The sequence below is a fragment of the Vulpes lagopus genome, chromosome 4, assembly GCF_018345385.1.
Source record: "Vulpes lagopus strain Blue_001 chromosome 4, ASM1834538v1, whole genome shotgun sequence".
Taxonomy (NCBI): domain Eukaryota; kingdom Metazoa; phylum Chordata; class Mammalia; order Carnivora; family Canidae; genus Vulpes; species Vulpes lagopus.
This window is the reverse complement of record NC_054827.1, coordinates 148,118,632-148,143,539: the sequence shown is the minus strand read 5'-3', so window position 1 is coordinate 148,143,539 and position 24,908 is coordinate 148,118,632. Positions and strand designations below refer to the sequence as shown.

The following is a 24,908-nucleotide window of genomic DNA, read 5'->3' as shown; positions in this document are numbered from 1 at the left end:
CTCCATCCCACTTTCTCAATCCACCTATCTACTTGAAATATCTTTCCCTCTTGCTTCTATGATCCAAATGCTGCCAATTCTCAAACTCAAGAGAGCCCCACCTCTTCCATGAAACCTTCCTCTTGAGCCACCAGCCACGGTGAGCTCATCCTTCTCTGACTACCTACAGCATTCACTGCCTTTGCTATTTGGAGATTTTTTTTTAAATATTTTTTTATCTATTCATGAGAGGCACACAGAGAGAGGCAGAGGGAGAAGCAGGCTGCCCACAGGGAGCCCATGTGGCCCTGGGGCCCTGGGATCAATGCCCTGATCCGAAGGCAGATGCTCAACCATGGAGCCACCCAGGCATCCCTGGCTATTTGAAGATTTAAAAATACCTCTTGAAATTGCCCTTTATCCTTTCATTTATCTGGGTTTCAATAACTTCCTAACTAGATTACTGAGTTTTTTAATACAGTGGTTCGGTCTTCCATTTTGTCTCACCCATACCCGTGGATAACAATGGTACTGCCAGAGGAAATGACCAGTCCTGTAACGCCAGCATTTTGCCTGCAAGCAATCAGGTATTCCCAGAGTGCTACAGGCGAGGGCCAGGCATAGGTTTAGCTGATGATCAGGTCCTCCACCATCGCAATGCAGATTCCTGTATGTTAGACCAGCAATGTAAAGTGTCAATATGTCACATATCAAGAAAATCAGGAGATACAAACATGCTCCAAGATAAATCAGTTCTGATTAAAAAAACAAAAAAACAAAAACAAAAAACAAAAAAAAAAAACTCCTCTGACTAAATAGCTATCTATCTACAAATAGTTTTTGTAGACAAGGAAGACAATTTCTATTTATTGGTAGATTTGTATACAACTCAGCTGAGTGGTCTTTAGATGAGGCCTTTGGCTTAGAAACAAAAATGGTTTTTCCTCTTGTCTCCAAGAAGCAGAGTACCATCCTCTGTATCAATTTCACGAAGGTTAGCGTTGACTGGGGTAGATCAATTGTGATTTCACATAATTTCCTTCATACTCACAATGGAAAGAGTTCTTCAGGACACTGGCCCAGGGCCTTCCCTCCCCTCCCCCACCTCTCCTCTTCCCTCCACAACCTCTCCTCTTTAATCTCATTGCCCTACCATTTAAATTTTTAAATGTGAATCTGATCCTGCCCACCCCCCTTGGTAGCTTTTGCTGTCCCTTAAGTAAAAGTCATGGGTTCTTAAGGTGGTGGTAAATGATCTTTAGGATGCCTTTTTCTTTCATCATCTCTCACCCTTCTCCTCCTTAATCATCCTACTCTGGCCATACAGGATTTCTTTCAACTCCTCAAAGATGTCATTTCACTTCTAGCTTTCAAGCTTTCCCTCATGGGATTCCTACTGCATGGAATATCTTTTCCTCATCTTCTATGGCCAACCTAACTCTTAACTTCTCTTTCCAAATAAGTGTTATTTTGGGGGGAATGTCTCTAGAAATGGTTATTCTCTAATGACCATCATGAACTTTCCTTGGTAATACTCATGAAAATAATTTGTTTTAATATCCAGAGGCCTGCTATATTTAAAGGCATATGATAAGAGAGACTGTATCTGTCTTAGTGACTGCTGCATTCCAGCAAACTGCATAGTGCCTTGGCACTCTATTCATGCCCAAGGCGTTTGTTGAATTAATGAATAAGAATAGAGACATTGGAACTACATTAGAGCCCATTTTTGCTTACTGTCACTTTGGGAAAACCACTTCATCTCATTCATCCTCAATATCCTAATCTTTAAAAAAAAAAAAAAGTTTTAAGGGTGCCTGAGCCCCTTAAAGCATTCAGCTCTTGGTTTTGGCTCAGGTCATGATTTCAGGGTCATAAGATTAAGCCCTGTGTTGGGCTCTGTGCTCAGTGCAGAGTCTGCTTGTCCCTCTCCCTCTGTTCCTGCCCCCACTCATTCCCTCACTCTCACTCTCAAATAAATGAATAAATTTTAAAACTTTTTTTAAATGGTTTTATTACCACTGAACTCTAGGATTTTGAAGAAACCAAATGATACATGGTCAACTAAAGAGTTTATAAATTGGAAAATATTTTTATAATTATTATACATGGTCAGCCAAAGAATTTATAAATTGGAAAAGATCTATATAATTATTTTTTATTGAATAAAGATATTACTAAAGTTCTTTGATCTATATATATATATATATATATATATATATATATATAATCAATATTTACTGGTAATTTCTATGGCTCAAAGCTTACATGCATTTCCTCATACAATTCTAACTTCTACAATACTTCTAAAAGATCTGCATTATTAGCATTAACCCCATCTAACAGGTAAGGACAATGAAGTCACAAGTAATAAATGACAGAAATGGAATTCAAATCAAGGCAGTGTGCCTGCCTCCCATTACAATAAAATTCTCCTCAATTTCTTGGAGGAAGTTTAGCTTCCACCGGAGACAAATTATACTTACGCCCAGGAGTCCAAGTGTGGATTTTAATAAAGTAGATGGTTTCACTATTCAAATAACTGATAGGAATTCAACACATTAGAACCTCTTCATTGTCACTATGACCATTTGTTAAACAGGCAATGTGTGCCAGGTACCAGGATAAGCACTTTAGTTATCAATCCTAAACTTCATAATAACTCTCACTTTAACAACAAAAATGAGACTTGGGAAGGATAAATCAAACAACCTGTGCTCCTAGAACTTTAGTTTCAATGCAAGGGTTGGACACACTTTTATCTAACTGCAGCTTTGTGCGTTAGCCTACTAAAGTCTATTAATTGCCTCTAAGAAGCTATGTTGAGAGGCATTAGGAAAATATATATCCTTAGCAAGGCTCTTTCTCTACCTATGTTGCTTAAATTATTATAAAATATTAGTGAAACAATAAGATAACCATATGAACAGGCATCTTCACTCTCTATTGCTGTTATAACAAATTATCACACACTTGTGGCTTAAAACACCACAAAGCTATTATCTGCTAGGTCAGAAGTAGGACATCAGACAAAGGTGTCAGTAGAGGCAGATTCCTTTCTGGGGGCTCTATGGAAGACCTATTTGCTTTTGTGTCTTCTGGAGACCACCCATATACTTCAGCCCATGGCTCCCTTCTTCCATTCTCAAAGCAACAACTTTGCATTTCTCAGACCATTCTTCCTTGTGACATCTTACGGTGATGAAAGCCAGGAAAGGATGTCCACCTTTAAGGACTCCCAGTGATTGTGTTGGGCGCACTTGATAATCCAGGAAAATCCCATATCAAGATCCTTAATGTGATCACATCAGCAATCTCCTTGACCATGTAACTAATGTATCACAGCCACAGGTTCCAGGGATTGAAACGTGTATGTCTTTGGGGGCCTGTTATACTCCTTACCACACCAAAGCATCTACTAGGGGCACACTCTACCTCCCTACCTAAAAATCTCTAGGAAGAGGGGCAATAATCAGGAAGTCTGAAAAAGCAGGGGCAAATTAAAATGCTAAAACAGAGGAGAAAGAAGAGGCCTAGATATTAGGAAGAAAGCAAAAAATAAGAGCTGCTGGAGATGAGTGCCACAGGTTCTGCCTCTGTACCACCACACTCCCTCTAGAGCTAGGGCGTCCCACCAATATTTTTTAAGATAGCGTATTTGCAGTTCTGTAGCTAGAGGATGAGTTACAAATCATCAATTTCCTTTTTTATTTCCAATGCTTAATATCCAACTCACGCGATCTTGTTTGCAATTAATATAGCAGAACTATCAGTCATCTGTATAAACCTGGAAGACAGATGTGAAGAGTAGAGAAGACCAAAGGCTTTGGAGGTGGATGGACATGGATTGAAACTGGTCTTATACATGCCCTGACACATGCTGTGTGACCTGGAGCAGGTTGCTTAAGCTTTCACAGCCTCAATCCCTGTATCTGTAGAATTGGCATAATTCTACTTACAGGATTCTGGATGTGAGGCTCGAACGCAGTCACACAGGTACACTCTAAAACACAGCCCTGACGCCTTCTGGAGCAAAATAATCATCAAATCCTCTCCAACCAGTCTGCCCATGTAGGTTGCAAGTATAATGAACAGAGCAAGAATATGATCTTCGTTTTTGGATCCTTTTCCACTCGCCCACTCAGCACTTGGAAGAATGCCTAGTCCAGAGTAGACATCCAATATATATTAGTTGAACCATATTAAAGTTTGCTTTCCCTTTGAATCTTGAGAACAAACCTCTGGTTTGGATCAGTGATGAATTATATAGCCAGGTTGGCCTAGAAAGACCTAATTCCCTGAAACACGCTCTGGAGCTCTTGGACACTCCTGGATGGCTTCACGATACTCAGACACACACTGCGAAATGTAAAAATGGTCCTGCATATAAGCCATGGTGGATTATTAACACACAAAAGTACATTAAACTACATAAAACAGTCCAGTTCATCACATCCAGCATAAAAATATCTTTAGTAAGAGTCCAAGTGACAGCTAGATGAATGCCTTCCAGAAACCTTAAGGCTGATTTAAATCATGCAATAGTCTGTAGTCAAAGAACAAGCCATTTCTACCCAATGCTAAAGGGACATATAAACTAGGAAAAGAAGGATTTGGGGGGAAAAAAATCAATATTTCAGAAGTCAGATAGTGTTTTCTAGTTCTGGTCACCCATAAGCTCAAAATTGAAGGGAGTCTAAAGGGAGTCTAAAGACTATCCCAAATGATTATTTGGGATAGTCTCCCCAATTACGTTAAAAGTTATAAATCTATACTATGCCGATCAAACTTTACCCCACCCTCTTCTCAGAAGAGGACATTGTTTCACAGAATATGATCAAGTCAAGCATGACATCTCCCCCAAAATCTAACTTGTTCCCTGCTGTCTCATAAAAGAGACTCACTACTTCTTCCCAAGTTCCACCTAGATACCTGCCTACTTATCCATTTAGTCAATAAATATTTGGACATTGAGTATCCCAATATGAACAAACCATCCCTGGACCAGGACAACTCTTAGGGGAAACCAACAGAGCAATAAAATATTGCACACAAAGCATTCAGCACTTTAGAAGAATGAACTATATCAATGTGGCTAGGTCTCCAAGATATAATATTAAGTGAAAAAAATATTAAGAAACAGCATTTGTATAAATTTTAAAACATGCACATCCTATGGTCTGAAGTCTATGCCCCCAAAATTTATACATTGAAATCCTAACCCCTAGAGGTGAAGGTACTAGAAAGTGGGCCCTTTGACAGGTGGTTAGATCATGAGAACTGAGTCCTCCTGAATAGGATTAATGCTTATAGAAGAGACCCCAGAGAGCTCCCTAACCCCCTCCACCAAGTGAGTATACAACAGGGTAGGTGCCCTCCCCTGACCTGCTAGTACTCTGATCTTGGACTTCTGGCCTCCAAGAGCGTGAGCAATAAATTCCTGTTGTTTATACATGACCCAGCCTGGGGGATCTTGTCACAGCAGCCTGAATGGACTAAAACATATGACACCCTGGTCCCACGCACCCCCACGTACAGACAGAGGGATGTTAAAATGAAAAGATACTCGCCAAATTCATGGCAGTGGCTGTAACGCCGAGGAGAGGAGGCTGGAAAGGGAACACAGAAGGTGGCAAAAGTGATGACAACTCTATTAACATTTTATTGCTTTTATGTAAAGAAGTCTGGAGGCAGATATTTTGTAAAATTATTAACCATCCATTTTAGGGTAGGAAATCCTCATGGGCTTATTATTTCCACTCTCCCATAGTTTTACAAGTAATTGAAATTTAAACAGACAATGGCATTGCAGCACAGTAAGCATCTTCCAGGGTATTTACAAGGTACAATGGTGATAGAACGGAAAAACGATTCTCTCTAGTGCATTCTCAGACTATTGCTCTCCATGGCCCTAACAAGGTCTGTGCCAGAAACACATGCAAATGTCTTTTTTTTTTTTTAAGATTGTATTTATTTACTCATGAGAGACACACAGAGAGAGGCAGAGACATAGGCAGGGGGAGAAGCAGGCTCCCTGCACGGAGAGCCTGATGGAGGACTCGATCCCAGGACCCCGGGATCACGCCCTGAGCCAAAGGCACACACTCAACTACTGAGCCACCCAGGCGTCCCCACTAATGTCTTCTGTTTGACAAAATAATCTGCCAGCGGTTCCTCCCTCCAGCAGCGGCCCTCACCGCCCCTTCTCTTCCACAACTCAGCTTCTTACTAGAGCTGCTTACACTTGCTTCTCTTCATTCCCTCACCCACACCCCAGCCCTTCGCCATCTGGCTCGGGCCCCACTAAACTGCTCCAACCTCCTAATTGCCACATCATTTCAGTTCCCATCTTACTTGACCACGCAAAGCACTTAAGATAATTGACCAACTACTGGAAAAGTTTCCTTCCCTTGGCATCCGCTGCACCACTCTTGGCTGTCATTCCTTTTCCCTTCCCATATGGTCCAGCTCTGACCCCTTCACCAGCGCCCTGTCCCTGGCACAGCCACATAATGTTAGGATTCCCCCAGGATTCCATTCTGAGCTCTGCTCTCTCCCCTGTTCCCACGAATTTACCTGCAACATGCTGGTTTCTAAATCTATGTTCCAGCCCCTCCCGAGATCTAGATGCATGCCTCTGGTGACCAGCCAGCTTTTCCCACATTCTTCACCACTATTTCAACCTCAGTAAGTCCCAAAGCAGCCATATCATCAAGATTTCTCACTGAAGGGTACAGCTAGACACACGGACACTTTGTTAATCTCCGTTTTTCCTGCTTTCATCCCAATGCTTAATGACTTGTTGATTATAACTACTATATCTCTCTTCAGCCTAACACTTCCTCTACGCCTGCCGCCCTGCTTTATTCAGATCTCCCATTCCAGTTTTGCTGCACGGCTTTTCCAACTAGTCCTCTTGACTTCTATGGAACTACCTCCACCATTTCCTTCTAAAACACAAATAACTGCTCAACATCCTTCAATAGCTCCCCATTCCCCGCAGATTTTAATTTAAACTCCTCAATCATTAAGGGCAGCCTCTGAAACAATCTACCACCACCTACCCTTCCAGCCTCGCTTGTGGATGCATCTCCCCACACTGCCAATATTCAGGCCACAGGGATTTTCTCACTATTCCCTGAACGTGGCTTGAATTTTCCCATAAATCTGAGCCTTGGCACATGCTCTTTCTACAGCCTCAGAATCCCTTCCTCTCCCTTCCACTGGATAAATCCCAACACACTTCGAGACCTCATTGAGATGCCATCTTCCTTAAGGGTTCCTTAATCTCTCTACGCAGATAATTCTTCCTGCACCTTTGCTCCCACAGATCTTTGTACGTGCCTCTCCTTTAGCACTTTAGACATGCTGGTCTGAGAATGACATGCCCCTCCCTCCCAATGGACAGCAAGTAGGAGGTAGATTTCTGTGATGCTTTATTCATTGGACACATATTTGAGAGCTCTACTATTGGAAGGCTCTGCTCTGGAATATACAGCAAACAAAAGAGACAGCATCTATATTCACAGAGTCCAAATTCCAGGGGACTGAATTGCAATCCATAAATTCAAGTCAAGATTTGGAGATGTTTGTTTAAATCATCAGTAAGGCCATCATGAAATCAGAACGCTAACACCTATCGCCAAGGTGGACTTTGTGTGTCATCCTAGCTCATCACCTCAAGCAGATCTCATCTTTTTCTTTGTTGCAATTCCACAAGCCCCAGATGAGCATCTTACAGGATCTTTAAATACTTAAGGCTCAGTTTTGTTTTGTTTTGTTTTGTTTTGTTTTTTGATAAAACCCTCTCTTTTCATGAAGGCCCATAGGAACCTTCCACAACAGGGTACGCCATCGCACATCACAGTTAGGTAGACAACGTCAACTCCAGTTCCCCACAAACCAGCAGGCGTCAGACCCACACTGCATGGATTCATGAAATAGAAAGAACAGCAGATGAGCTCTCTGTGGTTGAGGAAGAAAATGCCCATATGTTCGTGCTGGTAACCTGCACTGTATACCTTTCTCAATTTATTAGGCACTAGCACACATGGGTCTCACGTAAGTACTGGAGTATTTGTAGCCCGAGATTGAGGCTTCCCTGGAATTGGTACATCTACCGTGGATAAAACAGAAACTCAGAATGCAGAATGAGTATGCCAGGGGCCAATCAAGACAGAGACTGAACAATGTAAAAAAGTTCTCAGATGGCGACAGATGCATGGTCCCGAGGGCTGGGGACAGATGAAGAGCTAATAACAACATGGCAAGGTAGCATCATTTAACACCTTCTATTTCTATAAGTGAACACACAAATATATGGAAGTTAACTGCTGATAAAACTGCACAGTGCATATCGCACGTCGCTGATGGTTCCTTGCCACTCACTGCTTTGTCCTAGGCTCCAAAATCTAGTACACTAGACTTTTTTCTTTATAAATCAGAGATAAACAGAAATGCCTGTACGTGAGGTCACAGGGATCAAACCTTTTGAGTTTCATATTACTTTCTAGCATGTCCATTACCTAAGAAAGAAGCTGTACTAATAATTTGTACACATACTTCTAAAGTACATGTGCATAACTTATGATTAAACCTATAAAAATGGAGGTACATGCTCAACTTTTAAATTATTTATTTATTTATTTATTTATTTATTTATTTATTTTACAGAAGGAAAAAACACTTTGGAGATGGCCAAGTTCTAGACACCAAAAGACTAGCAAAGAATTTGAAGTAACAGACCAAAGTCAGATTTTGGGGGTTAGGTAATGCAGAGAAGAAAAGGTCAATGGAAAAAGAAAAGAAAAGGAAAAAAGTTAGAAGAGAAAATCATTCCAGATCTCACAAAAGCTGGCAGTACAAAGCCAAGGCCAATGGTTTGCTGGTCATTGGGATCATGGCCCTGTGCTTTTTGCTAAGTGGAGAGACCAAGGCCAGACATGATGTGGCTATTTAGTTAACTTGTTCCCCTGGTTGAAACTCCCAATTACTTCTCATCTCTGTAGGACCAAGTTCAAATCCTTAATAAAAACCTCAAACTCTCAACCATCTGGCTCTGTCTCCCTCTTCAGCACTATCTTCAGTCCTTCTCTTTTATTTTTTTTATTTTCAGACTTTCTTCAGGTCTTTAAATCTGCTCTCAACTCATGCTTTTGTCTACCTCCCAGTGTCATTCAGATGTCAACCAAATTCCCATTCTTTTAAGGAGTTATTCTCTGACTCCTAAGACATATCCCATTTCCTTCCCATATGCTCCTGTAGCATCTCTTATTCATTGTTCTAATATTCTCAGCATGCTGCTAATGCATTGTTGAAGGTCTTCCTCCTTGATAGCCATCTGTGAGGACAGAGAGGGTATTTGTATTCCCCCAAACACCCAGAACAATGCTTGATCTCTAATACATGGTACATAAATGCGCTAATTGGAGTGAAGTTGAGTGAAATGTGCCCTGAGATCCAGAAAGAAAGCATTTCTTTGAATTCCCTACATACTTGCTTATTACATTCCATGATGGCACAATTATGAGGCTTACCTAATAGTTATAACAACATTTGACTATTTTATTTGTAAATTTAAACACATTTCATTATCCAGTGGTCAACAAATATTTGAGTGTCCCTGTCTGGGTCCTTAAACTGTGCACAGTCTCCTTACTCTGGGTTGGCAGATGCCAAACAATTAATTAAAACTGCATTCATTAAGGAGTAGTTTTAAGAGGATTCATGACTTATTCTGGCAGGATGTAGGATGGCTGGAGCTCACTGCTTACAGTAATGTTATATAGTCTCAGTTGGTTAGTCTCAGCAAGATCGCCTGTGCCCCGTGTCCACAGAGTGGGTTGGAGATGTGGCTGCGGGATCAAGCAGTGGAGGAAGGGGAGGGAAGGCAGCTATGCAAGTAGCACGCTCTGAATCAAAATTGTGTCTTTGGAGGCAATAATACATATATCCTTCAACAAAAGCTCCCTTGTGCACTGAACCTTCAAAGCTCCATCTTCACCAGACCCTTACCTGGAGCTGGCTCGCCCACAAGAGTCCCTCTCACCAGCCCTACTACTCAGCTCAGGGAGGCCCTGTGAGTTACTTTCATCAGCATTCAAACTCTTCAAGCACAAATGGTTCTTCTCCAACCCACAAGGTGGGTTATCAAGGCTTCCTCTTCCCATATACGATCACTTGGACTGGGCACTGGCTTTGGATATTTACCTTAGGTATGATCTGGAAATCCACAGGGAGATTTTTCAGGTCATCTGCCCTTCACCCTATTTACCACCCTACTGGATAGTAGGCACACTCTCTGCTGAGCTGAGCCCAGCCTTCCCAGAACCACATCAGGCTGGCCCAGAGTACCTTGCCCAGGCAAGAGAGAGAAAAGAGTACAGAGGACAGGCTGTGCATTAATTAATAACACCATGGTTAATTCCTCCACTACCCTAGTCACTAGCTGGAAGACTTTGGACAAGTTACCTAACCTCTTTGAGCCTGAATTTACTCATCAACAAAAAGGATATGTAAAACTATCTAGTATCCATCTTACCAGGATATCCCTCACATACCCCCAAATAAATGAAATGTTTGACCCTACCCACATGCACAGACATACAATTTTCAGATAGTAACTTTCTAGCACCATAAACAAAGGCCTTTACTCGGTTGCCAAAGTTGGAGTGTAGAGCCTGCTTATGAGCTGCTTCTCCCACCTAACTTCATGCCCACATTCACCATCCATAATGCCATAAGAATTTTCCATATTCATTTTCTTCTCCACTACCCCTACAAAACTGGCCAATCCTACTGAAAAGTCTGGACAAATGCAATTTGCAAAATGCAAATGCAGTTTTCTCCATGGACCTTTCCACCTGAACACCGCCCCCCTTCCTTAATCTTTCCTGTATAGCAGGACGAGACAAATCTTCCCAAGGTGTCACTTTCATTATGCCATCATCTTCCTGAGAAATCTTGAATGCTTGCCTCCTGAATCAAGTCCACGTTTCTGAGACTCTCCCCAACCTCGTTTCTCAGCATTGACACTTCTCGGACCACCATCTACTCCAAACTGCGGCACCAAGGAATCCCTTCCTGCCACCCACTGAATGTTCCCTCACAACCTCTCTAGACCCCAGTAGTCAAGTCAATGCCCAGGTCATGGCCCAGCCCCTTTATAGGGGCCTCCCCTTCTCCTCCTGCACCAGAGAACGAGATCATGCCTTCCAGAACACCTCCTTCAGAACTCATGCCCTCCAGAGCCACCCATGTGCTCCCAATCTCACCACTCTGCTGACTTCCCATCCTCAGGATTAAAAGAACTGCTTCTTAAAAAAAATAAAATAAAATAACTGCTTCTTAAGCCAAAATTATTATGTAAAGGATCCCAGCCCACAGGCTCTAACTATTTGTCAGGCACTGCACTGAGCCCTTTAGAGACATTAGTTCAGTTACTTCTCAGTGCAAATCTGCCAAAATGAGTCCACTCCATTGATTGACCATGCAACACACATTTCAGTGAATTTTAATAGGAAAAATACTAAAAAATAATACACAAATTATAGGTACCTATGTAAATATTACAGTATATATAAATGATTTCCTAGTACAGTAGTATAGTACATAATTTTTTTTTTCTTTGAAGGATTATATTAAAGCTATGAATGAAAGTAAAATAAGGTAAGGGAATAGGGAGGCACACGTGAGTTGTTATATCAGATGGAGTCATCAGAGGAGTACTATTTTAATGCAGATCTGAACAAGTGAGGGGGCAAGCCAGCGGAGTGTATGAGGCAAGAATATTCCAGGTACACATAAAGAAACTACGTTACAGAGAGGCCATGTGGCTTCCTAGGATCACAAGGGAACAGACACAGTATCTAAACCCTAGCTCTGACTCCCGAGTCTCATTCGGAGACCCCATTAATGCTCTGCAGGAGTTCACTCCATTAACTTGCCGGGGCTTTTTGAAATTCTTGTAGTCCCCATTAGTTGGCACACATGGGTCATCTAATGGGCCAGGCACTGACCTCCGTGACATCTTCCTCTCCAATTTCTTCTCCAGATGTGACATGCTTCCTTGGTTTTATGTCTATGTCTCACCTTTATTCTTCATGGTACCGATCCTGAAGACTCTGCCCCTTATTCAGTGTCATGTCTTCAATTACCTTCGTTCTCTGCAACTGACTCCCACACTTGAGTTCCCAGCTTAGTTTGCTGGCAGCTTCTTGGGAGTTAGGGCCAAGCCTCATTCATCTCTCTATTCCTCATACCCATCATGACATTAGATGCTCAATAAATGTGTGCTTCTCTGAAATCAATTAAACTTGAACTCCACAATCCCAACTGCCTTTGGGACAGTTGACCTGGATTCTTTCCCAGTCGAAATCAATATTTCCAAAAATGAACATGTTATCCTGCTTCCAAAACCTGTTTTCCTCCTGCGTTCCTTGCTTCTCATCACAACATCACAAGGGCCCCGTCACCAGTCTCCCCATCTTTCTCCCTCCCCATCCTCCCACCCTTCCCATTCCAACTTCCATGACTCTTGTGCAAACGTTGCCTCTTGCCTGGACTAATGCAACCACTTCCTAATGACATCCTGGTTGACGATGCATCCTACACAGCTACGCAAAATTAATGTTCCTCATTCTGTCGCTCCTCACAAATTCAACGGGCTCCCTGCTGCCTGTAGAATGCCATCTCACTCTCCTGTTCCAGGCCTGTGTAGCCCAGCAACTACTCCATCTGCAGTTTGAAGGAGGCCCTCCTTAAAGGCGGCCTTAAATTTCCATAGTCCCAAAATTGATCTCACTCCCTTTCAACTAAACCCCCCTTGTATTTCACGTCTTAATACATGCTGCCCATCGGTTATCCAACCCAGAAATCTAGAAGGTCTCCCAGGCCCCTCCTTCTCCCCCACCCCCAATTACTACCTGGCACCACTCACTCCCTGCTGGTCTTGTCCTCGGTTTACTTCACACACACCCTTTATGCTCCACCATCTCACTGATGCCTCCACCACCTCCCTGATCCCATATTACTATGTCCCCCAATATGCCTCACCTGCAATTCCACCTCAGCTGGTACCCTTGCCCGCTGCTCCACCCACTTGTGGCCATCTGTCCATCAATGCACTTATCTTCCCCACATGGAAATAAGATCACACTGTGCTCTTGATTGGAATTTATCAGTAGGACCCACTGACTTCATGCCCTGATGCTGCCTCATTCTCCAGCTCCCATTTCACTGTTCCCTTCTACCCCCCACCGCCCCCTCAAGCTTGACTGCAAACACATAACTCTTCACTGTTCCCTGACTATACCACATGTTCCCTTGGGACCAGCCATCGAACCACAGCTCTCCCCACCTAAAACACCCATCATCGCCTCCGCTGCCTTTCCCTGGAAAGCCTGCTCTCATCTCCCAGTCCCATCCGGTGTGGGGGACCTTCTTTGACCCGGCCCAGCCAGCATGAGTGACTCACGTCTGTGTTTCCAACGCACTCCATGCTGGACGCTGTCATAGGACTTTCCACGTGCTAATTACCATCTTGCATGTCCACCTCTTTAACGAGATTCACGGCTCCCCATGGGATATTTTCATCTCTGTCTTCCAGTGCTTTGAACAATACTTGACAAACAATAGATGTTAATATATGTTTCTAGTACGTAGAGCAAGGCTTGACAAATAACAGATGTCTATGTTTTATAGAAGAATAAATCGGCTCACATGTGAAGAATCCCCTACTGATATGGGGAGTAGTCATATTGTCTAGACTATAGGTTTAATGCTGTTTGTTTTATATCTTATAGTGACTCTGTGAAACTAATATCACTTAATAACGAATCATGTGATTATGCAAGATCCATGCTGTGCTCCCTCAGCTTATTATTTCATACCAGACAAGGACCTGCCACTTTCCTCCATCAAGGACACAAAGCCGGGGTCCTGTGAAGGTATTTAGCAAGTGCCTTGAAAATGAGGTAGGCTAACTTGCTGTACCCAATCAATACAGAATTCAGATGAAGTAGAATTCTGGGGTGGAGAAGGAAGACAGGATTTAAAAGCCTGATTCCTGTACCTTAAACCACTAATATGCCTCTTTCGATTTAGAAATATTTACCAGCAGCGTCCCTCCTGCAGTAGGTAATTGATAAACATGTTTTAAGTGGATGGCTGTTGAATAACATCCTCAAAACTATTTATAAAACCATCAAAACAAACTGCATTAGGATCAAAGTGATAACTGTCACTGCTTGAGATCCGAAATTCCATTCCAATGATACTTATGAAAATCTCAGGTTCAGGGACCCAAAGATAAATGTTAACTGTTTTAAACTGCCGTGTGTCTAACAAATTACGTCCACAGTTCAGTCTTCCCGCTTTAGTGTTCGTGGATTTTGTGCTGTCAGTACGTAGCCTGCGAGCCGAACAATTTGGAAAGTTATTTTAATGGTGAATTTTCATCTGGGATCTACATTCCCCACTTTGATTAGGAAGGTTTCTAGGGTTCAGCTGCAAATCTGGTTCTTAAATCACATCAGAAGTGCAAGTAGGTATGACTTTCCAGCTTTGCAGTTTCAATGTTTTGCCTTTTTAAAACCATCTTACAGGGCCTCCATCGGAAATGGAGTTTATTCTAGAGACACATAGCAGGAGAACTCCCTCTCCCCACGTCCCTGCGTGCTGCTGCTGTCTTCTAAGGCTTCCAGCTTGCTTCTCCCATGCTTCTCAATGCCTGGTTCTGAATGCTCACTGGTTTATACGTGGCCTCCACCACTTTCAAATTAATGTAATGCACCTGTGTTTGAGACCCTGCACCAACCCTCTGATCACAGCATCCACAGGAAACGATGATGAAACCAAACCTCAAAAGGAGAGGGAAGGGGACAGATAGCAATAATACGGTGCATCTCAGTAGGAAGAGACTTGGCTCTCAATTAAAGACAGTTTGGGGACATAGATAGTATGGAAAGAGTGATTGAAGAATTCTTGGGAAAAGAGTGTGAGAAGGGTTCAGCAGAATCAGATTTTCACAAATGCTCACAGTAACTCAGGCATATTGTTCTTATGGTCAATGGTTTGCACAAAATTAAATTTAAAAATTAGAGTGATAGTCTACTTGATTTTAAGAACTCTGCAGTAATCGAAAGTGGCCCTGTCTTTACCAGAACATTATTTAAACTGGCAGTAAGAGAGCTGGGAGTTTTCACTTCCTTTACGAGTGCCTTTAAACAGAAGTTATTACTCATTTTGTTCTCTCCAAGCTTCAAAATCATATTTGTTTTATGAGAAAAAGTGTACTTCTTCAGAGACTCCCAGCACAACAGCTCTTAAAAATCCTTAAAAAGGCTTAGGTACCATCACATCTTTAAGTGGCCAACAGATAAACCCCTATTACAGATGGGAAGATAGAAGGCAGAAAGAAGCTGGACAAAAGAACAAATACAGAATTGGGAGCACAGTTGTTTTAATAGCTTTATTCTGTAAGACCCCAGAGAAAGAAAGGTCAAGTTCAATTATCACTATTTGCTTTCACCCCATCTACTTAGAAGGGAATGGTACCTATGCCAACTGGACATAATCTCATTTTTCAACAGCCATCTCACTTCATCCTTGCCTCTGTTAGGCAACGAATATTTTAAAATATACATTTAGTCCTTCCTTTTCTCCCCTACTCAGCTCTACACACCTGGTACACACTAGGCAAATCTCTCTTGGATAAACAGTAACCTTTCTGAAGGCCAACTCCACATCTCATTGATCCCAGCACCAAGAAGTTTCTTTGTAAATATTTGCCGAACTAAACTCATGTTATCATTACAAAATCCATTCCTCTAATCGAGGAGCAGATATGATCACCATCGTTTTATAAAAGGAGAAGAGCAGTGACCTTGTACTCACTGGCTATTTTATATGCTCTTGCCTTGGGGAACTAAATTAAAATTTCTCTCAAACTCCTCTCCAAATCAAACTTGTTCTCAGGACTGGATTTGCCAGGTGATTTCTGAAATACCTGTTATTTTTTTTTAAGGTTTTATTTATTTATTCATGAGAGACACAGAGAGAAGCAGAGACACAGGCAGAGGGAGAAGCAGGCTGCTCACAGAGAGCAGATGTGGGACTCGATCCCAGGACCCCTGGCATCACACCCTGAGCCAAAGGCAGATGCTCAACCGCTGAGCCCCCCAGGCATCCCTGAAATACCCGTTAGTTCTCTATGACCGTTTTGTTTTGGTTCAAATTCCCTGCAGAAACAATAAGATCTGAGAATCCATTTCCACAGGATTGGATGGGCTGGAGTACAAGAGTTTACTTCCACCTTTACATATGACCAGGACAGAAGATATTTTAACGCCTACAACGTTTCTCTGGAGCAGCTACTACATACAAAGCAGAGACACACGGTTTGAGCAAGACCATTTTTTGGTAAGTAGCCTCTCATGCTATTCTAATGGAGATTCACTAAAGTACAAAAAGTCACAACCCAAAATAAAGCCCCTGACAGCATATCCATTCTGGGTTGTAGATCAGTTTAATAGTCACATGCGCTCTTTTCACCCAGTTTTATTGTGAAACTCGTGAAGACATTTGGAAGTCTCATTCCCTTATTAAAAGCCCAACATCAGGAGATCCCTGGGTGGCTCAGTGGTTTAGCGCCGCCTTCAGCCCAGGGTGTGATCCTGGAGTCCCGGGATCAAGTCCCACATCGGACTCCCTGTGTGGAGCCTGCTTCTCCCTCTTTCTCTCTCTCTCTCTCTCTCTCTCTCTCTCTCTCTGCCTCTCATGAGTAAATAAAATAAAATCTTAAAAAAAAACCATCATCATCATACTGGAGACCATTCCTGGGGACACCTCAGCATCTGCAACACGGTGCACAGACGTTTTACAGGAAGACCTGAGAGGGGGTGCACAGCCATATAGACTGTGCTAGATGCTTTATCCGTCAAAGCTGATTCCAATTCCCATTTGGGCTGCAGATAATGCCATTTCTCAAGTAAACTGCTTTACTCAAGAGAGCCTTCAAAATATTAAGGAGTGTTGACATCTAGAGATGAAAGTCTATTTTTCCTCCAAAACGTTTTTAAAGACCTATTAAAAAAATGCCAGTTCTAATTCCCTAAATACTTTTTATTCACTATTCATGAGCTGATTCTACCCAAGTATAGGAAGGGACCTTTCCCTGAGCCATCCCCAACTTCAGCTAGCCCAAGAGTTACCGGCTACTGTTGTAAAATGGGTCGACTACTTGTTTTTACCTAAATAAGTAACTGAGGTGGAATGTGTAGGGGAGTGAAGCTTCTAAAAGGTCAATAATATATCCAAAGGGTATGTAAATATATCCAAAAGGGCATTTCCAATGGGAGAGCCATGCAACCACCCTGGCTGTGTTTGCTCAGAAGGAAGAATCAGCCCATAACACAGGCATGAAGGCCAAGTGCTCAAAATGGCAAATTCTACATTTGTACCTCTGTCCAAATTATTCCTCAGATTGTCAGAGTGTGGGGAGAACTTTTGCGTCTCAACACCATGAGCCTCTCCTTTTCCAGAGTCCCTAATGTCACGTGCATATGCACACATCTAGAGCTGCCCACGGAGCACTCATTGGGCAATGAGAGGGATACAGCCACGGAGGTGAGAGGAAGAGCTGAACTCCATCTCTTCTCAGCTAGCTCTGTCACAAGATCCACCTCCCAATCACCTCACAATGCAGCCTGATGCTCTCTGTGGATTGTGATATGAAAGAATATATACACACTGAATGATATTTCAGGGTTTTTTTTCCATTCCTTTCCACAGTCGTTGCTATACTTATAGAAAAGATTTGCCATCTGATAAGGATAATGATGAAGACACTAATAGTGATGGTAGATGTGGCGGGATGGCCATTCAGGCTCTGGGCTGGGAAGCATTAGGAGGGGCCACTCTCCGTAACACGAACTCAGACTACAGACAATCAGAGTCATGATTCAGAGGGATTATTTAACTCATCTTTGCACTCTTATTTGTAGGGGGAACCAAAAGAGGTCATAATCACTCACTGGGGGCCCCTCAGACTCCTGAACCCTGGAGATGGAAACCGTAAGTTTGGAAAGCATTAAGGATGAAGGAGAGTCATAGCAACAACATCTAAGACAACCCTGACTGTTACTCTGAATACACTGAAAACACTGGGTACTTACTAAGCCCTTCTTCAGAAACAATATAAACTCTCATAGCACAGCATTATGGATGCAAGAGCACGCGCAGGGCGGAGACATACTATTCCGATGTTGCATTCCCATCCATACAGACCTGGCCCACAGAATGAAAAAGAGAACCAAAAAGGAATGTCACTTCCAGTAGACGGCTTAACAACCAATCGAAAGTGAATTATAATGCGGAGTCTCTAATGGATCTACCACTGGGCAACACAGGTTAAATTCAATTAACTATGCCTTAAGCAGGTTTTTTGTGAATCATTGTACCAGTACTTACTAGGGGTATGAAAATGGGTAATTCATGTATGATACCATCAAGGAGTCACCATCTAACAGTTGCAAACGAGACAAATATGCATAGCTTATTCCATCTCGCCATTCAGATATAGGTCAAAATAAAAGAAAAATGACCTGAGAAAATTCAAAGCAGAATTCTTTGGGGAAGAGACAGGGAGACATCAGTAAGGCTGCACAAGAAAGATTCTGCATTTGCAATGAGTCTTGAAGGATGCATTCAATGTTAAACATTTAGCAATATTCAGCAGGCAATATTGGGGCAGAAAGTTCATTCTAAGCAGCAGGCACAACGTGAGAGAGGTTTGAGATAGGTACAACCAGAGAAAAGTCCAATTTAGAACATCATGGTGAAGACCTAGAAGTCATAGAAGATCACGTTGGGATGGAAGACGGTAAACATACTGTGGGAGCCCTGATGATCAAGCTAAGAAAACAGAATTTCCAGTTCTATGAGTAGTGGGAAGGCATTAAAAGATTTTGAACAGGCGAACAATCTGACTCTAATCAGTTTTTAGTGAATTTGATTGGTCTGGAGTGGAGAGGCAACCATCATCAACCATCATGGTCCGGGAAATGACAACATACCCTTGGGGGTACAATGAGGACTGGAGTGGGAGCTGGACATAAAGCCAGAATAGAATCAATAAGACTTGGTCACTGACTCCCCCTAGAAGAGGAGGCAATGATGAAAGGGGAGAAGGTACCATGGATGAGAAAACACTTAAAAAAAAAAAAAACTGTATGTTTCAGAAAATGATGCTACCATTAGCAAAATTTGGGAGTTTTTCTTTCCAAAATTTGGAAAATCTTCTTTAAAGAGAGGACAGGTCTTTTCAAACATACTGACTTTGAAGTGCTGGTAAAATTTGCCTGAGAGGTCTGCTCAGCAGAGCGTGGAAATGAACCGGAAAGGGATCGGGACAGAGCTCTAGAGAAGGGACTTCTGGTTCAGAGATGCACCGAGACCACGGTTTGATTCAAGAGAGAATGTAGATGGAGAAGACAAGACGGAAGTGTGAGAAGGTGCACAAAATGCACAAAGAAAGAAATAAGGCTCAGAAAAAAGAGATCTGAATGCAGCCACAGAATCCAAGGGAGGCTCCATTCAACAAATGATCTGTTGTGGAGCAAATGTCCCATGTCAGGGCTCGTGATAGATGCTGGGGATGCAGGGTAGGAAGAACACGGCAGCTCTGCTCCCACAAAGTTCAGAGTTCTCTGAGGAGTGTTGACAAACAGCATGAACCACCCCAGTGAGTTTGGGACGATGTCAATTAAGACCACGAGGGCCTTGAACCAAATGAACAGCTCTAAAAAATAAAGAGGTGATTCAACGCCCAAGGATGAAAACATTTATAGTGGCAGGTGTACTTACAGAAACTTAAACCACTTTTCAGGGAGGCAAGGGCCCATTGAACAAAATATACACTCACCCTCCCGTCCTTATTCCCTCCCTCCCCCCACCCCCCATTCTCTCACACACTTTAATCTGCTTGAAATAAGAAGGGAGGCTATTAAGTAAACAAGCACACTCTGCTATGAAATATTGAAAAGCAATATTATCCACATGTTCTAGAAAACCCATGAGGACAAGGAAAACAAAAGGACACACACACACACACACACACACACAAAGAATAAGAAAGACCATATACTTTATCTTCAAAAGATTCAACCACTATTTATTTGGTCTACGATTCAGCAGAAATCTTGCACATATATTTTATATTACGTGGCTCATTAATTTCCAAACCACCCATAGCCTTATTTTATGAAACTTTGCATAAGCATTGCCCAGAAAAGAAAGTGCAGCAAAGGAAGGGGGGGTGGATTGTTGAATTTTTAACACTTCATCCTATCGTTTGCTTAGTACCTTCTTACATTTAATGGCACAAAAATAAATAAATAAATAATAAAACGAATGATGCCCGTGTGATAGAAAGCTTTTCCCGAGCTACTCAGAACACAGGGACTTTTCACTGTTACCCGTGTGGAATCACTAATTTCAGTCTGCTTTAGCCTTGATAACACAAATTTTAAACCAGAGCCATCACCCCTCCATCAACCACAATACAAGAATCACGTAGGTTGTTCAGTCCAGTAGGGCTGGTTCGCAAACTCAGGACCTTCCCTGGTGAAATGTGAAACCGGCCCCCATACACGAAGGACGGGGAGACGAAGGACCGACCCTCCAGGCTGGTAGGTGGCAGAGGCAATAAGCAAGGGACTTGCATCGGAGGCTTGTCGTGGGGACTGCAAGACAAGTAGATCCCCACCCACACCTGCCAGCAACTTTAAAGTTTATATAGAGGCCTCACGAGGGCTCAGTCGTGTACGCCATCCAGATGGCCTCAACAACACCTGTCTCTCTCAGCCTGTGTCCTTGAAACCAGTCCCTGCTATGGGGAGAACACACATTCCAAGGGCAAGGGAGGGGGTGAGGAGCCTCCAGTCGCCCAGTCCAGCTGGCGGATCCCACAGTAGTCACGTCCTCTGGACGACCTCCCCTAACACCGATTAAAACACACATGCCTTCCCCTCCCCACTTTCAGCTGCGGACTACATCACATAACATATGCCATCCCTAAGTTAGATGGTACAAATTGAGGACACCGATGAATAATCTTACAGGGTTGTTTTGGTTTTGTGTGTGTTTTAACTCCAACTTTATTTCGGATTCTCTTTCAAATAAATATACTGCTGAATTATCATCTCCCTCTGTCTCTCCACTGGTAGCAGGATTATGTTTGATTTCATAGCCAGGGAGCAAAATAAAAGGAATAGACAATTTCATGAAAAAAATATATTCTGGGCAGGCTTTCGATTCAATGTGGAGGCTGATGACAGGGAGGCTAAAAGTGAGCACTACAACTTGTAGGAAACCTTTTCTATCTGCACCTATTTCCAGTGCCTCTATTTCTGGGCTCCGTGGCACTAACAGTGTTTCAACTACAGCCACGCAGAGGTGGGGTTGATCAGCTAACGTACTAAATACATCACCTCCTGAAAGAGAGCAGGGAATAAACTTTTTTAGCTATATTATAAAGTTTTGGTGACCCAATTCAACCTTGCTTCCATCTTTCCTACTTTTTTTCCTCCTGTTTTTCCCCTTTGTCTCTCAGCAAACTGTTTTCCATAGTATTCTGGCTCTAGAGTCCGGTCATAGAATACGCACGTGCACTCGTGCACATGCACACTCACACATACTTTTCTGTGATTCCTGATTTTCCCTCTCTTCTTCAGACATTCCTCTCGGTCCAACCCTCCAGTTAAATTGTGTTTAAATGCTGATTAAATCATTCTAGAATCCTCCATCCAAGAGGCATACATATGTAAGGGAAAACCATCGTGGACATGTTGGGAGTTCTGCAAATGTTCCACGTATTTGAAAAAGAAGAAGAAGAAGAAGGACGAGAAGAAGAAGAAGGACGAGAAGAAGAAGAAGAAGGACGAGAAGAAGAAGAAGGACGAGAAGAAGAAGAAGAAGAAGAAGAAGGAGGAGGAGGAGGAGGAGGAGGAGGAGGAGGAGGAGGAGGAGGAGGAGGAGGAGGAGGAGGGAAATCAGGAGCTATTGCTTTATAAACAAGAACTGAAGGTAGAGTTCAAATCTTTAAAAGTGACAATCTTTTCTTATCCCAGGCTTAACGAGGACCGTCCTATACCTGAGCACAAATAACCCAAGTATTTAAGCACATATTTTGTGGAAATGATATAGACTACACGTTCAGGGGACCAGTCTCCAATAATATCAACCTTGAAACAGCAACAAGAAGAACAAAAAGATGCTCCAAGCTCTCTTCTCTTTACTCTTCTGACAATTCACTCTAAAAACATGCAAACACAATTCAAGCCAGAAAACTCTTCCCTTCTGGCCTCACCTTAACCAAGATATAAACCAACATCTTTCTCTTCTCCAAAGGAACAATGAACACATGCTGATTTTAAAGATGGCATTATTATTATTATTATTATTTTACTGTATCATATTCCCCAGATGTGATTTCATCTTTGTTTCCATTTTATCTAACAAATAGAGATTATGGCCACCTGTGGCACTGCAAATAGGCTGGACAGGCTGATTTGATGCCCATCTGGCCAGTTAAGGACCTGGCCCAGCCAAAAAGCTGTTATCACCGAGGAGCCGAACAAGGCAAGCCACCCAGTTCCCCAGACTTTCTCTCACTGATGTACCCTCAAGTTCCCACCGCTGCCTTGTGCACCAGGGCAGTTCCTAAAAGAACAGGTAGCCCTCTACCCTATTCCTAGTCACAGGAACAGCAAAGACAGAGACCCTATAAGCTTAATGATTTACTTAGCACTCTACACTTAAAACGCCCCTCTGGGAAAAATCCAGTTTCTTACCGATTATCAGTATCCCTCATAAAATAGATCCTAGACAGACTTGGTTCGTGATGAACTATTGCCATAAGTGAAACCAGAACGCAACATCAGTACAGGTCAAAACTGGGACTTTAAAGGTAATGGTCATATTCTCTCTTTTTTTTTTTTTTTTCCCTCTCCCACCCCGTAAAAGGACAAGACTTTTTCAAAATTTCACGGTCAAAGGCTAGCATCCTCCCACTCACAACGACCTTAACTCCCAGAGGGAAGGCAAGAAAGGACACACGACCATTTCCCCACGTCCAGGTCAGAGAGGGGGACTCCAGTTGTCCGAAGTGACTGCATTTCCCTGGATAGAAGCAGGGAGAACGTGGGCATCCCTCTTCCCCCTGCAACTCAAGTCCCAATGTTTCATCCTTTAAGCCCAAACTATGCTACAGCCCTACGTGCGACCCCTCATCTTACATAACCTGGGGAATGTCCAGCTTTGTATTAGCCTCGCGTCTCCTGCAACCGCCTTCATTCTGATGATTCCTCCCCTAAAAACCCTGCCCACGGAAGCCACCTAAAAACAAACCGATGCAACCCAAGGTGCTTCAGGGGAGGCGGGATGCCTGGGTTTGCCCAGGGATCCCACTCAACTCCTCGGAAGACGCCCTTCCCTCGCTCTCGCAGGATACAGGATGCTCTGGGAGCCCAAGGGCTTGCACGAGAGCGCCAGGTCCCTTTGCGAGGCTCTGCCCTGCGTGCGAACCAGCTCCGAGGGTCCCCCGAGACCATTCCCCCGAGCACCCCGGACCCGAGCTGGCCGGGAGAGCGGCGCACGGTCCTGCCCAGGGCGCTCCGCCCGCGCGGTGCCGGGGAGGGAAAGGGAGTTTTCAGGAGGGAACGTTCGGGAGCAGGTGGAGGGAGGCGGCCGACCTGGCCCTTCATCCCCGGGGTCCGGGGACGGCGGCGAGGGGTCCGCATCACCTGGCAGCTGCGCTCGCAGCCTCGGGCGCTTTCAGAGAAGGCAAAAGTAGGCACAGGGTCGCAGGGCCCCACCCGCGGCTCCACGCGCGCTCGCAGCAGCGCGCCCCCCGCCCCGCACGGCCCCCGCCCCGGCCCCCGCACCCCCGCACCCCCGCCCCGCAGGCAGCAGCAGCGCGGCCAGGGTCCCCGGAGGGCGAGGGAGGCAGGGCACGGGCGCCCGCTCGCCCGCTCGCCCGCTCGGCGTCCTACCGCCTGTGGAGCTCGCCTCCTCCAGCTGAGCCGAGATGCTCTCCACCCGCCGCACGTTCATCTTCGCGGACGCGGGCTGCGGGAGCGGGACCAGCTCGGCGGCCCGGAGGCGTCTGTCCACGCGGCTGCCGGCGGAGCGCGCTCGCCCTCGGCCGGGGGCGTCGGTCCGCGGCGCTGGGAGCGCGAGGCGGCGGCGGCGGCGGGCAGGGCGCGCGGGCGGGGGTGCGGGTGCGGGTGCAGGTGCGGCGGGGGCCGGCGGGGGGCGCGCGGGGCGGGGGTGCGGGTGCGGCGGGGGGCTCCGGAGGGCGCGCGGCTGCAGGTGCGGCGGAGAGCGCCGGGGGGCACCGGGGGGCTACAGGTGAGGATGCGGAGGAGGCCGGCGGGGGGCTCCGGGGGACTACAGGTGAGGATGCGGAGGAGGCCGGCGGGGGGCTCCGGGGGACTACAGGTGAGGATGCGGAGGAGGCCGGCGGGGGGCGCGCGCGGCGGGCTGGGCTGCAAGTGAGGCGGGACCCGTGGGGGGCGTCGGGGTCGCGCGGGGCAGGGGTGCAGGTGCGGCGGGGCCGGCGGGGGGTGCAGGTGCGGATGCGGCGGGGGCCTCCAGGGGGCGCGCGGGCTGCAGGTGCGGCAGAGAGCGCCGGGGGGGCACGGGGGGCTACAGGTGCGGATGCCGTAGAGGCCGGCGAGGGGCGCGCGCGGCGGGCTGGGCTGCAAGTGAGGCGGGGACCCGTGGGGGGCGTCGGGGGGCACGCGGGGCGGGCTGCAGGTGCAGGTGCGGCGGAGGCCGGTGGGAGTCTCCAGGAGGCGCGCGGGCTGCAGGTGCGGCAGAGGGCGCAGGTGCATGCGGGGCGGGCTGCAGGTGCGGATGCGGTGGAGGCC

At 44.8% G+C, this 24,908-nt stretch overlaps 1 protein-coding gene across 1 annotated transcript in view; it reads right to left on the bottom strand.

Moving 5' to 3' along the window:
* KCNIP4 (potassium voltage-gated channel interacting protein 4) overlaps positions 1-24,155 on the bottom strand; it is a 1,126,626-nt gene extending 1,102,471 nt beyond the window's left edge. Inside the window, exon 1 of the mRNA XM_041753802.1 lies at positions 24,030-24,155. Coding sequence (XP_041609736.1) covers positions 24,030-24,090 — 61 coding nt within the window. The 5' untranslated portion in view covers positions 24,091-24,155. The remainder of the gene's footprint in view (positions 1-24,029) is intronic.
* Between the last annotated feature and the right edge of the window lie 753 nt (positions 24,156-24,908).